This window comes from Salvelinus alpinus, chromosome 26 (genome assembly GCF_045679555.1).
Source record: "Salvelinus alpinus chromosome 26, SLU_Salpinus.1, whole genome shotgun sequence".
Lineage (NCBI taxonomy): Eukaryota > Metazoa > Chordata > Actinopteri > Salmoniformes > Salmonidae > Salvelinus > Salvelinus alpinus.
Genome location: NC_092111.1, coordinates 33,514,951 through 33,533,202, shown reverse-complemented (window position 1 = coordinate 33,533,202; position 18,252 = coordinate 33,514,951). Strand labels below are relative to the sequence as shown.

At 41.0% G+C, this 18,252-nt stretch overlaps 1 protein-coding gene across 3 annotated transcripts in view; it reads right to left on the bottom strand.

The window, feature by feature from the left end:
* The window catches only part of LOC139555212 (alpha-catulin-like), a 113,504-nt gene that overhangs the window by 70,825 nt on the left and 24,427 nt on the right, over positions 1–18,252 (bottom strand). The window contains exon 1 of one of the 3 annotated variants that reach the window (XM_071368825.1): positions 13,253–14,042. The exons of the other annotated variants lie outside the window; for them this stretch is intronic. Coding sequence (XP_071224926.1) covers positions 13,253–13,288 — 36 coding nt within the window. The 5' untranslated portion in view covers positions 13,289–14,042. Of the gene's footprint in view, positions 1–13,252; positions 14,043–18,252 lie in introns of those variants that run through there. 3 annotated transcript variants of the gene reach the window in all.

The window sequence follows — 18,252 nt, the reverse complement described above, 5'->3', positions numbered from 1 at the left end:
AGGCTGGTACGCATTCATTCAAACAGCACTTTCGTGCGTTTTGCCAGCAGCTCTTCGCAATGCTTCAAGCATTGAGCTGTTTATGACTTCAAGCCTATCAACTCATGAGATTAGGCTGGTGTAACCGATGTGAAATGGCTAGCTAGTTAGCGGGGTGCGCTCTAATAGCGTTTCAATCGGTGACGTCACTCGCTCTGAGACTTGGAGTAGTTGTTCCCCTTGCTCTGCAAGGGCCGCGGCTTTTGTGGAGCGATGGGTAACGATGCTTCGAGGGTGGCTTTTGTCGATGTGTTCCTGGTTCGAGCCCAGGTAGGGGCGAGGAGAGGGACGGAAGCTATACTGTTACACTGGCAATACTAAAGTGCCTATAAGAACATCCAATAGGCAAAGGTATATGAAATACAAATGGTATAGAGAGAAATAGTCCTATAATTCCTATAATAACTACAACCAAAAACTTCTTACCTGGGAATATTGAAGACTCATGTTAAAAAGAACCACCAGCTTTCATATGTGCTCATGATCTGAGCAAGGAACTTAAACGTTAGCTTTTTTACATGGCACATATTGCACTTTTACTTTCTTCTCCAACACTTTGTTTTTGCATTATTTATTTGAGGCTAAATAGATTTTATTGATGTATTATATTAAGTTAAAATAAGTGTTCATTCAGTATTGTTGTAATTGTCATTAGTACAAATAAAAAACATTCTAAAAATTGGCCGATTTAATCGGTATCGGCTTTTTTGGTCCTCCAATAATCGGTATCGGCGTTGAAAAATCATAATAATCGGTCGACCTCTAATGTAAACTCGTTGTCACGTTCTGACCTTAGTTCCTTTGTTATGTCTTTATTTTAGTTTGGTCAGGGCGTGAGTTGGGGTGGGCATTCTATGTTGTTTTTTCTATGTTTTGTTCTATTGTTCATTTTCTATGCGTTTGGCCTAGTATGGTTCTCAATCAGAGGCAGGTGTCAGTCATTGTCTCTGTTTGGGAGCCATATTTAGGTAGCCTGTTTTTCATTGTGTTTTGTGGGTGATTATTTTCTGTGTAGTGGATGTCACCTTACAGAACTGTTGCGTTTCATTCTCCTTTGTTATTTTGTTTAGTGTTCTATGTTTAATAAATATAATGATGAACACTTACCACGCTGCGCTTTGGTCCTCACCTCATTCCAACGACGAGCGTTACACTTGTGACCCACTGGGAATGTGATGAAATAAATAAAAGCTGAAATAAATAATTCTCTACTATTTTTCTAACATTTCACATTCTTAAAATAAAGTGGTGATCCTAACTGACCTAAAACAGGGATTTTGTTACTAGGATTAAATGTCAGGAACTGTGAAAAATTGAGGTTAAATGTATTTGGCTAAGATGTCAACTTCCGACTTCAACTGTAATAATCTATTGAGCTCACGAGCAACGAATGAATCTATTATTATGGTGGGAGATTATAATACGGTTTTAAGTACCTCAATGGATCGTAAAGTTAATCACCCTCAAGAACTAAAGGAAATCATGAAGATCATGGATACATTAGAACTAGTGTATATATGGAAGCTGAAAAACCCTGATCTAGTGAGATATACATGGAGGAGGCTTAATCAAGCTAGCCGTCTTGATTACTTCCTGGTCTCATTCTTGCTGGCATCAAAAGTAAAAACTGTATTAATAGGAGACCGAATGCGATCGGAACACCATCTAATTGGCCTCCATATAACTATTACAGAATTTCCAAGTGGACGGGGATATTGGAAATTTAATCAAAGCCTATTGGAAGACAATTTGTTCTTAACTAAGACAAAATCATTCATAATTGACTTTTTTTTTGCACAACATGGGTACAGCAGATCCCCTTATTGTATGGGACAATTAAATGTACTTTTAGAAACCATTTAATACAATACTCATCATTAATACAAAAGCAGTTAAGGTCAAACGAGATTAGACTAATAAAGGAAAGAGGAAGTAACAGCGCAAGTAGATGGTAATTGTACTATAGAGGCACAAAATAGGTTAGAGGAAAATCTAAAAGAAATGGAGGTACTTATTCACTGTTCCAAGTGTAATGTATTAAAAAATTAAAGCGAATTGGATGGAAAATTGTGAAAAATGCACAAAATTGTTATTGAATCTTCAAAATCGAAATTATACCAAAAATAATTTACAGAATTTCAAATGGAGTCATCCATGATTCACCAAATTCTATTTTGAAAGTGTAAGCAAAATATTTTAAGCATATGTTTTATTTTGTCTCCTCCATTTCCACTGAATGATATTAACTGTAAGGATTTATTTCCTAATAATAATAATAATAATAATAATGTAAAATTAACAAATTTACAGAAAGACCAGTGTGAAGGCCAACTTACAGAAGAGGACATTTTTATTTTTTCAGTCTGGAAAAACACCAGGGCTTGAAGGTATACCAGTAGAGGTATATCAGACCTTTTTTTATGTACTCAGATTCATTATTGGCATGTTTTAATTACTCCTATACAAACTGTAGACTTTCAGGTACTCAACAAGAAGATCTGATTTCATTACTAATAAAACAGTACCCAGGTGGTAAGTATAAAGATCCAGTCCATTTAAAAAACTGGAGGCCTTAAACACTTCAATGTTGTGATGCAAAAATCCTAGCGAAATGCATAACACATAGAATAAAAAAAGGTTTTACCAGATATTGTTCATCCTGATCACACAGGTGTTTTACTTGGACGATATATTGTAGATAATATACGACAATTATTTGAAACAATTCAACATTATGAAACATCAAAGATACCAGGCCCGGTCTTCATAGCAGATTTTGAAAAGGCGTTTGAGAAATTACGACTAGAATTAATATATAAATGCCTGGATTACTTTAATTTTGGTGAATCTTATATAATGGGTTAAAGTTACATACAGCAACCCCAGATGTAAAATAGTAAATAATGGTTACTTCTAATAAAGTATTGAGCTTTTAAGATGAGTAAAACAAGGCTGTCCGTTGTCTCCATATCTATTTATTATGGCCATTAAAAATGCTAACTATTAAAATTAGACTCAACAAGAACATCAAGGGGTTAGAAATCCAGGGGATAAAAACAAAGTGTCAATGTATGCCGATGACTCTAGTTTTTTCTTAAATCCGCAATCTGGATACCTGCACAGTCTCATTGAAGATCTTAATCCCTTTTCTAGCCTCTCTGGATTAAAATCTATTTATGACAAGTGTACCATATTATGTATTTTGTTCGTTAAAAAATAGTTTTTACACTACCTTGTAGTTTACCAATAAAATGGGCGGATGGTGAAGTAGACATACTTGGTATTCACATCTCAAAAAAGAAATTCATTTATCATAATTAATATCAATAGAAAGTTAGTAAAAATAGATAAGATTCTGCAACCATGGAGAGGTAAATAGTTGTCCATGTATGGAAAAATCATTGATTAACTCTTTGGTCCAATCAAATGTATTTATAAACTTTAACATACTTACTAATGGCACTGCCTACTCCAGACGACTTATTTTTAAATCATATGATCAAAAAATATTTGAATTGTATTTGGAATGCTAAGCCAGACAAAATTAAACATGCCTATTTCTATAATGAAAATGAGTTTGGCGGGCTAAAATTATAAAATATTAAAGCTTGAAACCTCTCACTAAAAGCTTCACTCATACATAAGTTATACTTAAACCCCAAATGGTTCTCCAGTAGATTAATAAGAAAGGCGCATCCTTTGTTCAAAAATTGCCTTTATACAGATTACAACTTCTCATTTCCAACTAATTGAAAATGAAATTTTGTTTAAAGTATTGCCCTTTCTTAAACAAGCCAAACAAAGTGGGTTACAATTTCAGTTTTATCTTCCAGAAAAGATAGGACAAATGTTATGGTTAAACTAAAATATACTGATTAATTTAAAAAAAACATTCTTTATGGAATTTTTTAATTTTAATTATATTAATTAATGATATTATGAATAGAAACTGAGGAGTTATGTCACATATGCAGCTATCGAAAATATGTGGGAATATCTACTCAATCCAAATTTACAACCAACTGACTGCAGCATTACCACAAAAATGGAGGATGCAAGTGGAAATGGGAGAAGGTGGGGAACTTGTTTGCCTGCCATATATTAAAGATACCAATTGGCGGAAAGGAACTGGCATAAATAGAAAAATATACCAGTTTCATTTGAGGACAGAAATGGACAGATTACATGTTGCAAAATAAATGGGAAGAGATTTTCAATGTACCAATTCCATGGCACATGGTTTATGAACTGGTACAAAAAAACTACACTTGATTCAACACTTAGAGTTTTTCAATTTAAATTATTAAAAATAATTATTGCCACCAACAATGCTATATATATGGGGCATACAACAAGCTCAGCTCTGTAGATTTTGCTGCAAAGAGACAGAAACAATAGATCATTTATTCTGGTATTGCCCCTATGTAGCTTGTTTCTGGTCACAGGTTCAGGAATGGTAAAAAAAAAAAAAAAACACAACATACACTTAAAATTAACCTTACAAATAGCAGTGTTGGGCGATTTGGAAAAGCATAGTAAGTCAATAAACAATATAACAATACTCATAGGAAAGGTTTTCATCTTTAGCTCACAATCTGTGGATAAAATACAATTAGAAAGGTAAAAAAATTATGTAAAACATCACAGCACAATTGAAAAAGATATGGGACATGGAAACCAAACGAGGGTGGTCTATGGTGATTGGCGGGGTGGGCTGAGAGTGGCTGAGGGTTCAAAGAGCTTATCTTTGGTAATGTATTATTGTTATGTGAATGCTTTATAAAAAAGTACCATGTATGCAAAATGTATATGTAGCAGAAAAGCTGTACAAAACCAGATATTTGTCCTCTGAAGAGGTGGTCGGGTTGATAAAAAAATAAAAAAATAATAAATAATTGAAATAATTTCAATTTGAAAAAGTCCTCTCTCTTACCTTACTGTCCATGTGGCCCTGTTCAGACCAACAATAAAAGTGACATTATCTTTATTATTCTCATCAGTAACAAGCCCCTGTATCAATATCAAGTCTATGTCCATCCAAACAGTAATGCAAAGAACATTATTGCACCCTATTCCCAAAGTAGTGCACTACTTTTGACCAGAGCCATATGTGCCCTGGTCAAAAGCAGTGCACTAAATAGGGAAAGTGTGCAATCATTGTGTCCGATCTAATTAAGCAAGCCATTCAGTGGATGTTGTTCTTGTTCAACAGCATCAGTGTCTGTGGTTGTCAGGCAAAAACACTGCCGAGTGTTATTCATAGCTGTGAGCAAACAGATGAGTGTGAAAAGTGGCAGAGCGCACACACAAACACATACACACACCTCTAACACATCCCACATGCATCCCAATGAGAACAGAACAGCCTCAGAGCATCAAGAGGATTAAACTAATACCTGTCAAGGATTCAGAGGAAAGCTTCAAAGAACAAAACCAAAAGTTCCTTTTGCCTCCGACTTTATCGGAACAAGCACACCCATCACCTGTTCAGAGGTATGCAAATACACACAATTAGAGACGCAGATGCACGCACACACGTGCGCAGACAAATACACACGTACGTATGCACACGCAATTACGCACACCTGACAGAGTCAGGAGAAGGATTATCACCACAGCAAGCAAGGTACTTGGAGTCAAACAGACAGGCCTGGATGAGATCTTTAAAGTCAGGGCCCTCCACAAGGCTCAGAAAATCATTTTAGACCCAAGCCATCCCCTGTACCCGGACTTTAAACTACTCCCCTCTGGGCGCAGGTATAGGGCACCCCTCAGCAAGAAAAACAGAACTAGACAATCATTTGTGCCAGGTGTGATATCCCTCCGAAATAGCTCGGGCTAATGTTCCTATGTTCCAGCAGGCTAGTCTTTAAAAAAATATGTTTTATTGGTATGTAACTGTTATGAAAGTTGTATTGTCAATTTTGTTTTGTAATTAAACGTGTACATGACACTGCAACAAAATTTCCCCATGGGGACAATAACGTCAGTAAGTTACAGTGCCTTGCAAAAGTATTCATCCCCCTTAGCGTTTTTCCTATTTTGTTGCATTACAACCTGTAATTTAAATTGATTTTTTGGGGGATTTCATGAAATGGACACACACAAAATAGTCCAAATTGGTGAACTGAAATGGAAGAAAATGACTTGCTAAAAAAAAAGTACTGCGTGCATATGTATTCACCCCCTTTGCTATGAAGACCCGAAATAAGATCTGGTGCAACTAATTACCTTCAGAAGTCACATAAGAAGTTAACTAATTATGGCTGCAGGGGCAGTATTGAGTAGCTTGGATGTAAGGTGCCCAGAGTAAACGGCCTGCTCCTCAGTCCCAGTTACTAATATATGCATATTATTATTAGTATTGAATAGAAAACACTCTGAAGTTTCTAAAACTGTTTGAATTATGTCTGTGAGTATAACAGAACTCACATGGCAGGCAAAAACCTGAGAAAAAAATCCAAACAGGAAGTGGAAATTCTGAGGCTGGTGGATGTTAAACTCATCGCCTATTCAATTCCCTGTAATATATGGATCTTTTTGCACTTCCTACGCCTTCCACTAGATGTCAACAGTCGGTAGAACGTTGAATGAAGTTTATACTGTGTTGTGGGGCCGGATGAGAGGGGAATGGTAGATTGCCAGTTCCTGGTCACGCGCATTCCTCATGATATCGCCTTGCGTTCCATAACTTCTACAGACAGAAGGAATGCTCCGGTTGGAACGTTATTGGATATATATGATAACAACATCCTGAAGATTGATTATCTACTTAGTTTGACCAGTTTATTCCACTTGTAATATAACTTTTTTAAGTTTTCGTCCGACGTTTGCCTGCATCTGCACGAGCGTTTGGACACGTGTACTACACATGCAAGCAAAAGTAGCTACTTGGACATACGTAATGGACATTATCGAACAAAACAACGATTTATTGTGGAACTAGGATTCCTGGGAGTGCATTCTGATAAAGATCATCAAAGGTAAGGGAATATTTATCATGTAATTTCTTTTTGACTCCAACATGGCGGCTAATTTGGCTATTGTTCTGAGCTCCATCTCAGATTATTGCATGGTTTGCTTTTTCCGTAAATTTTTTTTGAAATCTGACACAACGGTTGCATTAAGGAGAGGTATATCTATAATTCCATGTGTATAACTTGTATTATCATCTACATTTATGATGAGTATTTCTGTTGAAACGATGTGGCTATGCAAAATTACTTGATGTTTTTGGAACTAGTGAATGTAACGCGCCAATGTAAACTCAGATTTTTTTATATAAATATGAACTTTATCAAACAAAACATACATGTATTGTGTAACATGAAGTCCTATGAGTGCCATCTGATGAAGATCATCAAAGGTTAGTGATTCATTTTATCTCTATTTCTGCTTTTTGTGACTGCTATCTTTCGCTGGAAAAATGGCTGTGCTTATTGTGGTTTGGTGTGACCTAACATAATCATTTGTAGTGCTTTCGCTGAAAAGCATATTTGAAATCAGACACTTTGGTGAGATTAACAACAAGATTACCTTTAAAATGGTATAAGACACATGTATGTCTGAGGAATTTTAATTATGAAATTTCTGGTTTTTGAATTTGGCGCCCTGCACTTTCACTGGTTTTTGTCATATCATCCCCTTACCGGGATTGCAGCCATAAGAAGTTAAATAAAGTCCACCTGTGTGTCACATGATCTGAGTATATACAGTTGTCAGAAGTTTACATACACCTTAGCCAAATACATTTAAACTCAGTTTTGCACAATTCCTGAGAGTTAATCCTCGTAAAAAATAAAGGTAACCTGCCTAAATGACACCCGACCCGTAGCACTCACGTGTCTGTAGCCATGAAGTGCTTTGAAAGGCTGGTTATGGCTCACATCAACACCATTATCCCAGAAACCCTAGACCCACTCCAATTTGCATACCGCCCCAACAGATGATGCAGTCTCTATTGCACACCACACTGCCCTTACCCACCTAGACAGAAGGAACACCTATGTGAGAATGCTATTCATTGACTACAGCTCAGCGTTCAACACCATAGTGCCCTCAAAGCTCATCAATAAGCTAAGGACCCTGGGACTAAACACCTCCCTCTGCAACTGGATCCTGGACTTCCTGATGGGCCACCCCCAGATAGTAAGGGTAGGCAACAACACGTCTGCCACGCTGATCCTCAACACTGGGGCCCCTCAGAGGTGTGTGCTTATTCCCCTCCTGTACTCCTGTACTCCCTGTTCACCCACAACTGCGTGGACAAACACGACTCCAACACCATTGAGGCAGCAGGTAGCCTAGTAGTTAGAGCATTGGGCCAGTAACCGAAAGGTTGCTGGATCGAATCCCTGAGCTGACAAGGTAAAAATCTGTTGTTCTGCCCCTGAGCAAGGCAGTTAACCCACTGTCCCCGTCCCGAAGACGTGGATGTCGATTAAGGCAGCCCCCCGCACCTCTCTGATTCAGAGGGGTTGGGGTTAAATGCGAAAGACACATTTCAGTTGAATGCATTCAGTTGTACAACTGGGTATCCCCCCCTTCCCATTAAGTTTGCTGATGACACAACAGTGATCAAAGACAACGATGAGACAGCCTATAGGGAGGAGGTCAGAGACCTGGCAATGTGGTGCCAGGACAACAACCTCTCCCTCAATGTGAGCATGACAAAGGAGCTGATCGTGGACTACAGGAAAAAGCGGGCCGAACAGGCCCCCATTAACATCGACAGAGCTGTAGTGGAACGGGTCGAGAGTTAAGTTCCTTGGTGTCCACATCACCAACGAACTATCATGCTCCAAACGCACCAAGACAGTCGTGAAGAGGCCACGACAACACCTTTTCCCCCTCAGGAGACTGAAAAGATTTGGCATGGGTCCCCAGATCCTCAAAGTTATACAGCTGCACCATCGAGAGCATCCTGACCGGTTGTATCACTGCCTGGTATGCCAACTGCTCGGCAGCTGACAGTAAGGCGCTACAGAGGGTAGTGCATACGGCCCAGTACATAACTGGGGCCAAGCTTCCTGCCATCCAGGACCTATATACTAGGCGGTGTCAGAGGAAAGCCCCCCAAAATTGTCAAAGACTCCAGTCACCCAATCAGACTTTTAAGAAAATCTTGAAATACCTGTGGCTGCCTCCTGTGGCTGCCTCCTGTGGCTGCCTCCTGTGGCTGCCTCCTGTGGCTGCCTCCTGTGGCTGCCTCCTGTGGCTGCCTCCTGTGGCTGCCTCCTGTATATGTTTGTGCACGTGCCTCCAAGTGTGTGGGTGATCGCATGCGTTTTTCTATTTACACAAAGGATTTCAAAATCAGACTTTTTCTGAGAAGTGATCTAGAGGCTTTCCAGTTATTACTAAATCCCATAGGGAAAATCCAGTCAATTCTTCTTAGCAGTAATGGCAAACACTATGGCTCTGTCAAGATTGCACCCTATTCCCTATGTAGTGCACTACTTTTAACCAGAGCCGTGGTCAAAAGAAGTGTACTTCATAGGGAATATGGCACCATTTAGGACGTAACCTGTGTAATACCCAGCGAGTTTGAACAAGAGTAACTTGGAAGCTTTATTTAACACACGTCTCATTCATTTCATTACATTTAATTGCTTTTTTTTCTGATAAGATTACTTTGGCCCCGCTATTTCATTTTCAATCTCTTAATTCAGGCTGGTCTCATTTACTATGGACGTACCATAGTAAATGTAAATCCAGGACACTCAAATTAGTATGATATGTTAGGTTATAAGACAGATGGTTACTTAAGGCAAAAATCAAAGTACGGTGGTTGGTCAGGCGTAGAACTCAAAGGTCTAGCAACTTAAAGGTTGCAAGTTCGAATCTTATCACAGACAACATTAACATTTTTGGTTATTAGCATCTTTTCAACTACTTACTACTTTGCAAACACTTAGCATGTTAGCTTTCCCTAAAACTAACCTTAATCCCTAACCCCTAGACTAGCTAACGTTAGCCACGTAGCCAGAATTCGTAACATATCATACATTTAGCAAATTCGTAACATATAGTACACTAAGCAAATTTGTAACATATTGTAAAGTCTTGTGATGGCAGTGGTCTTGGGTTCGAATCCCAGTCGATCATGCAATGACTATAGGGATGGTCTGCAGACTGTGTACACTGTACAGCAAACCTCCCTTCCAGTTGAGCAGATGGACATCAACTGAAAAAAGGATTGTGTGGTTGCGTCTCTAATTGGGGGATAAGGTATTTAAAAAAACAGAAGGACTAATCAACACAGTCATTAAAAGATGCTGAAACCTTGGCAACACTCTCCTACTGAAACAAGGGCCATTAACATTGAGCCAGTGACACAGAAAGGGCTGTGCAGCATCTCTGCACTGCTCTCTGCTGTACAGCTCTCAGGTCGCTAACAGGACACAGTCCCTTACTATCACAGGACTATCATTTTGTCACAGAACATCGAGAACTTTGCTCTCAAACTGGCAACTGACTGAAAGCTCTTCTTTTCTTCTCTTATACAATATCATGTTTCCCACAGGGTTGGACTTTTTTTTCAGGAACCTGAACCGAGGTGAAACACCGTTTTTTTCTGCTGTGTAATGCAGGGGGATGGGGGAAAAGATGAAAGTCATGCTGAATATGCACTTTAATGGAAGAACAAATTCCTTCCAAATTGGCTGTGAGTGGATGAGGCTCAGCACGGCAAGCCAGAAAGACAGAGAGCGAGAGAGCTAAAGAGAGAGGGAGGGCAGATAATTAAGATCAAAGAGTTGAATGGGGACGGTGTGTAAGACACACTTTACACAAAGGCCACTGGCCTGCTTATTGTCTATGGGTAAGATAGGATCTCTCTGGAGGGTTCATAAAAGGTGGGGTGATTCCCTGGGAAAGTGGTCTACAGTCCGGGCTCCGGCACAAAATCTACATCCCTCTGGAGCACTACACACCTTAATAACAACACCTAGATCCAATACCACCTCTCTCTCACTGTCAATGAGCCCTGGGGAGCATTTCACATTCTTCTTCACACAGCTCAAGCAGTGAGTATATATGTATGTATATATATGTATGTATATATATGTATATATATGTATATATATATGTGTGTGTGTGTGTGTGTCGCTCATGTTTCCCGCAAAACATCTCTGGTCACGGTCATTTAACGTGCAGACCGCAGCTGAACCAAACCCGGGGGCCCGGCCCTGTTCAGAGCAGTGCTAAGAAGAACCATGAGGGTGGTTTCTGTTTCTGAGACAAAAGCATGGCTGAAGGACACCAGGACGGTCATTACTGACACAAAGCATCAGTGAGTGAATCATACCAGGCTGCCAGCCAGGCATACAAACCCCATCCCAACGCATGAATCACAAGCCTTATCCAAGAAACAGACTTGAGTCGTTTCACGCTTATTGAACTGGCTACAGAGACAAAGAGGGAGTCATGGAGTTGGCTAATGGGAAAAGAATACGGTTTCTGCCTTACTAAATTACAACAAGCACCGGCTCACTCCATATGGCAGTTTCTTCCGGTGCTTAACAGCTGAACGGAATGGTGTGACATGTCGTGCTCTCTGTCCATGCATTCTGAAAAATTACCATGAACATACCGGCCGATCTTTCATTCAGGCCTCGCTATATTTTACTTTCCATCCTCGGGAGGCACTGTGAATTTAATCTCTTTTCACGGCTCCTAAAAGATACAAGCCTAGCACGCAGTTAACGCACCGCTTCCAAAATATTGAGCTTTTTCATTTCGCCTATATCAATTTAGAGAAAGAATTTGAGAAAAACCTCCTAGCACTTCGGTAAACTTTAAACACCCTGGATGTAAACATAAAACATTTCATTTTCAAAAACGGGAAATGTTACATCTGTTCATTCACAGACACTAGTCTGCTTCCTCTAGTGGTGGTTCACCAGTTCATGAAACAGTGGCACGTTGAGAGTAATACATCACCATTATGAAGGAGCTGGGTACTGGGCACAAGATAAGATGGGCTGAGCGAGTCTGTCTCTTATCAGAATGGGCAGACTGGTTCTTGGCTGATGAGCCTGGTGGAGGCTGGATGACTGTAGAACTATTGCTTATCTCACACACACACAAACTTACTTATCACACTGTACTTCCTGCTTCCAGATCCAAAGATCCAAACATGAGAGACACACACACACACACACAGTCGCTGATCCTGCAGCTGCTGCTTTAATACAGAAGGTTCGGTGCTCCAGTACAGGACGGCTGCAACACGGATGGCTCCGGAGAGAGGGCAGACGACTCAAAGCTGTGCGGTGCCCATATAATACCCAGCGAGATGCAAGGGCAAATAATGCCAATTGATTGGGTGAGCTTTAATAGCACTAAGGAATCATTGACAACGACTGATGGATGTCAAATACAAACAGACAGGATGGCGAGGTGAACCGGAGTGGCAAATTAGGGTTAATTCCTTGCTCAAGGGCACATTAGATTTTTCACCTTGACGGCTCAAGTATTCGAACTAGCGACCTTTCGGTAACTGGCCCAATGCTCTGACAGCTAGGCTACCTGCCGCACATGTGTGTGTCTGAGAATCAGATCAACGTATATATTCTACTACAGTACTCTTGAATGGAGTAATGGCCTAAAACCTTAATAAAACATACATAAATCCCTGAAATGCATACATACTTTCATATGATCTGCCTCATGGAAACAGTAAACATAAGCCTGTTTAACGTGTCACTCCTCTCAGGTGACAGCTGAACGGAAAGAGAGGCATCTGATGGCCGTGACCCCAAAGCGCCTGAGCGCACACACACACCGCTCACATTCAGCAGAGCACAAAACCCTTCTTTCATTCTGCCCCGTGTGTGAGTACTAAGGGAGGTGGAGGGGTGGAGCCAACAGAAATCTAGTGCCTAGAATACAACATGACTGACTGACTATCTTTTATTATCCTTTATTTAACTAGGCAAGTCAGTTAAGAACAAATTCTTATTTACAATAACGGCCTACCCCGGCTAAACCCGGGCGACGCTGGGACAATTGTGCTCCGCCCTATGGGACACCCAATCACAGCCGGACGTGATACAGCCTGGAATGGAACCAGGAACTGTAGTGATGCCTTTTGTACTGAGAACTGCATCTCAGCACAAGACGCGTCACTACAGTTCCTGGTTCTGGCCTTAGACCACTGCACCACTCGGGAGCCCCAAAATCTACTGTATCCAGTGAAACTCACTCTCACCTGCATAGCCAGAGAATACCATAGATGTAGATCCATCAGAGATTACCATGTGAGAGAGAGGGTACCGAGGCAGGTATGTATTCCACTTGTTCTGGGAGACTTGGGTTCTATAAGGGAAGCTTTCTGAACCTGGTGTGTAGATGTAACGTTGCTACGTCTGACTCATCTTGCTGCTGTGCCTCCATTTCAAACTGAGAAGCTGTAATTTCAGGGGTGAGGGAGCACTCCGCTGTACTGTGTCCTCTCTCACTCCATGTCCCTAATTTAGCCGGCACTCTCACTTCTGGAGGCGGCGCTAACCTTGAGGTTAGAGGCGTGCACGTCTATGGACTCACCTATGGAATCTATGGACTGACAGGGTCAAATCTAGCGGGATTCTGTGTCCTCTTTCCATATCCCCAATAACTCTTCTTAGCTCTGACAGAAGATGACAATATCGTTTTTCTGGACCAGACTGAATCCTCTCCTCTACCCACAGGACAGACAGAGCTGAGAAGTCGTCTCTTCAGACTCCAGTCGCTGAACCCAGAGTGTGAGGTTGAGTGATGAACATGCTCCTCCCACAAGGAGGTTGTCTGCCTCTATCGCCGTGGACAGATGACAGTTACAACCTTAAAGCAGAACCGAACTCCAGAATCAACTTCTCTCGTTGAAAACGACAGCGCAGCAAATCAGACAACACATTGTTTTACTTGAGAAATACGACACTAAACACCTTAGCTAGATGTACAATTGCGCAAATAAAACCTCATGCGCATAAGCATCAAAATTACAGATTTCTTAAATTATCTTACATTCATTCTGACTATTTTGAGGAAGCGTTATCGGCTTTGTTACTATGGTGTCTCATGGGGGACAAACGTCAGTAACTGCCACATCGAACCACACCCCCAATACCTTTTTTTTCTTAAAAAGCAACTGAAAAACACATGCGGAATCAATGCGTTAAGTCACACCTATATGTTCTCGGCTGGCCGAGCAAAGTGGTCCCCCGTCAAACAATGTCACCGTCATCATCTGATACATCGTGATACATTGTGATTCGTGACAGGACAGTCTGAGCTACGGTGTCACCACTGTGTCTCAGGCACGGATGGAATTCCAGCTGAATCAACTTCCTTCTTTCACCGAAGGACTCACTCTGAATCAAAATATGATTAAATATGTAGGCTGTTAGGCAAGACTTTTGTTGTTGCTCCACAGGTGTTCAGTGCACTTAAAAGGCCACACCCCTCAGCTTTAGTAGATCAAAACAAATGGATGAGTTACCACTGTTGTTTTTTCTAATCCCAGATTGTCCCTTTACCCAGTGAAAATCCCCAAGCATCTAAATCTCGGCAATTAGGCTTCTCATAGGCAATCTGCAATTGCTGTTGATTACTTGAGGTCTCACTCAATACACTATGTCTGAACATGCCAGGACACAGAAAGAAGACGCATGACAAACACAAGCAGACTGACAGCCAGACACAGTGTAAACCAACCAATGAACTATAGCACCATTCAGTGTCAAATCAATTTGAAATATAGCCCAGCGTTATGCTCGGTCATCCTGCATGGTGCTCTATGCCACAGTTCACATGTCCATAGACATTAATGGAGGACTGATTCAAAATGATGATGAAAGTGAGAAAAGAAGGAAAAACCATCCTTCTGGTAACCATCCTTCTGGTAACTCTTCAAAGAAAAATGTAAGTTGGTTGACCATGGCACTTGCAACACCAGCATCGTGGGTTCGATTCCATCTGGGGCCACCCATATGAAAATGTACGCACTGATGTAAGTCGCTTTGGATAAAAGCTTCTGCTAAATGGCATATATGGCTTGTCACAACGTTCCACATGAAACTCCTAATTTATCTTCTGGATGGTAGAAGTCTTGTTGTTCATCCACTTGAGTAGTGGTGAGTTCTCTCTCATAAAAGTAGTGAGAGAGAGAGAAAAAATGGCTGCTTAACCTGGCACTCTGTCTCTGCTCTCTGAGCCGTAATGGGAAATCTATCAGGTATTAAGTGGAGCCTGTGGAGCATGGCTGAGCAGCAAGCACACTTCATGAGTCACTTTGACCCAAGCAGCAAGCATAGGCTGCATCCCAAGTGGCACACTATTCCATATGTAGTGCACTACATAGGGAAGCCTAGCGAATGATGACGATTATAAATACACTGTATATATATATATATTTTTTTAAAGCAATCCTGTTTTTTGGTTTTGCATACAGTGCATTCGGAAAGTATTCAGACCCATTGACTTTTTCCACATTGTGTTACATTACAGCCTTACTCTAAAATGGATTAAATAAAAAAATTTCCTTATCTACACACAATACCCTATAAATGCCAAAGCGAAAAAGTTTAGAATTTTTTGCACATTTTTTACAAATAAAAAACAAAATATATTTTTTACATAAGTATTCAGACCCTTTGCTATGAGACTCGAAATTGAGCACAGGTGCATCCTGTTTCCATTGAGATGTTTCTACAACTTTATTGGAGTCCACCTATGGTAAATTCAATTGATTGGACATGATTTGCAAAGGCACACACCGGTCTATATAAAAAAGTCCCACAGTTGACAGTGCATGTCAGAGCAAAAACCAAGCCATGAAGTCAAAGGAATTGTCCTTAGAGCTCCGAGACAGGATTCTGTCGAGACACAGATCTGGGGAAGGGTACCAAAATATGTCTGTAGAGTTGAAGGTCCCCAAGAACACAATGACCTCCATCATTCTAAATGGAAGAAGTTTGGAACCACCAAGAGGCTGGCCGCCTGACCAAACTGAGCAATCGAGGGAGAAGGGCCTTGGTCAGGGAGTTGCCCAAGAACCCGATGGTCACTCTGACAGAGCTCCAGAGTTCCTCTGTGGAGATGGGAGAACCTTTCAGAAGGACAACCATCTCTGCAGCACTCCACCAATCAGGCCTTTATGGTAGAGTGGCCAGACGGAAGCCACATGACAGCCCGCTTGAAGTTTTCCAAAAGGCACGTGAAGGACTCCTGAACATGAGAAACAAGATTCTCTGGTCTGATGAAGCCAAGACTCTTTGGCCTGAATGCCAAGCGTCATTTCTGGAGGAAACCTGGCACAATCCCTACAGTGAAGCATGGTGGTGGCGGCATCATGCTGTGGAGATGTTCTTTAGTGGCAGGGAGACTAGTCAGGATCGAGGGAAAGATGAACGGAGCACAGTACAGAGATCCTTGATGAAAACCTGCTCCAGAGTGCTCAGGACCTCAGACTGAGTTCACCTTCCAACAGGACAATGACCCTAAGCACACAGCTAAGACAACACAGGAGTGGCTTTCTAATTGTCCTTGAGTGGCACAGCCAAAACCCGGACTAGAACCTGATCGAACATCTCTGGAGGGACCTCAAAATAGTTGTGCAGCGACGCTCCACATCCAACCTGACAGAGCTTGAGAGGTTCTGCAGAGAAGAATGGGAGAAACTCCCAAAATACAAGTGTGCCAAGCTTGTAGAGTCATACCCAAGAAGACTCAAGTCTGTAATCACTGCCAAAGTTGCCTCAAAGTATAGTCAAGTATTTTATTTTTAATACATTTGCAAAAATGTCTAAAAAAAACGTTTTTGCTTTGTCATTATGGTGTAGTGTGTGTAGACTGATGAGGAAAAAATAAAATGTAATCAATTTTAAAATAAGGCTGTAACATAACAAAATGTGAAAAGTCAATGGGTCTGAATACTTTCCGAATGCACTGTATAACCTCACAGACGAAGAAACAGAAGAACATAGCATCAGAACACAACATAGCATCAATGAGGGTTTAGACTAGCGCATATGACCGATAGTATCTAACATTTTGTCCCAAATCAAGCCTGTTTTTCAACAAATAGGCTACCCTCACAGACCACTAAACAGACGAGCAGAGCACACTCATTAGGAGCACAGTGAAGACGGAGAGCATTGCTACAAGCTTACGACAACTGCACTGTGGGTTTACTGTAAGCACTGCACAACAACAGATGAGACTGGTTGATAACTGCACAACATACAGCACATGATGAGACTGGGTGATAAACAAGGGAAGAGCAGAGGGTGAGTCAGGTGGATGAAGAGATATACTGTCAGAACAGATAAGGGGAAAAAGGGGAGTAGAGAGAGAGCAAGAGGGGGACTGGGAGAGAGAGGAGTGAGGGGGGCTGAGAGATAGTGTGTGTATAAGAGAGAGTGTGTATGAGAGAGAGAGAGAACAATAGAGCGAGAGAAAGACAAAAGCCCTGTGATATACAGTTTCTGTAAGTGGTGGCCCACAGGATGAGAGCAGATCATCTCAAGAGTGGTCTCTGCTCCCCGTCTCTCAGAGTGGTCTCTGCTCCCCGTCTCTCAGAGTGGTCTCTGCTCCCCGTCTCTCAGAGTGGTCTCTGCTCCCCGTCTCTCAGGGTGGTCTCTGCTCCCCGTCTATCAGAATCTGATTCTGAATTTCCTGTCTTGTCTTAGTGGCTATTGGGGGAAGCATGGGACGTCCTCCTTATTGAATTCATTGTACTGAAATCTCTGTAAATATCTTAATATCATCAAGTACATAAGATTGTTTATAACCATGTTATCATATTCAAGTAAACATAAAAATCTCCCCCATCAACAAAATCCACAGCAGTAAATTAAATTATCAGGATTATGATGTTTTCATTGACTTGGAAGTGGGCCAATTGATTTATCTAGGCCAGGCTTGTGTAAACAGATGTCGTCATCATTGGGAAAAAAAGATTCCATGTGTTCTCTTATTCCATCAGTTCTTCTGCATTCTCTTAGCATCAAGGTCATACAAGTCAAAGGTTTCAAGCCAGGGTTTTCTAGAAGTGGTTAGTAAATAGAGGGGGAAAGCCCTGCTGCAAAGCTAGTCATTTATTGATAAGCAGGTACTTCTATAGCTGGCTTTACATTCATATTTAATGTGGTGTATAAATTATGGAGCAGAGTTTGACTTGTGCCTACGAATGCAGATGATGCACCTCGAGTGTTATACGTCTCATATGTG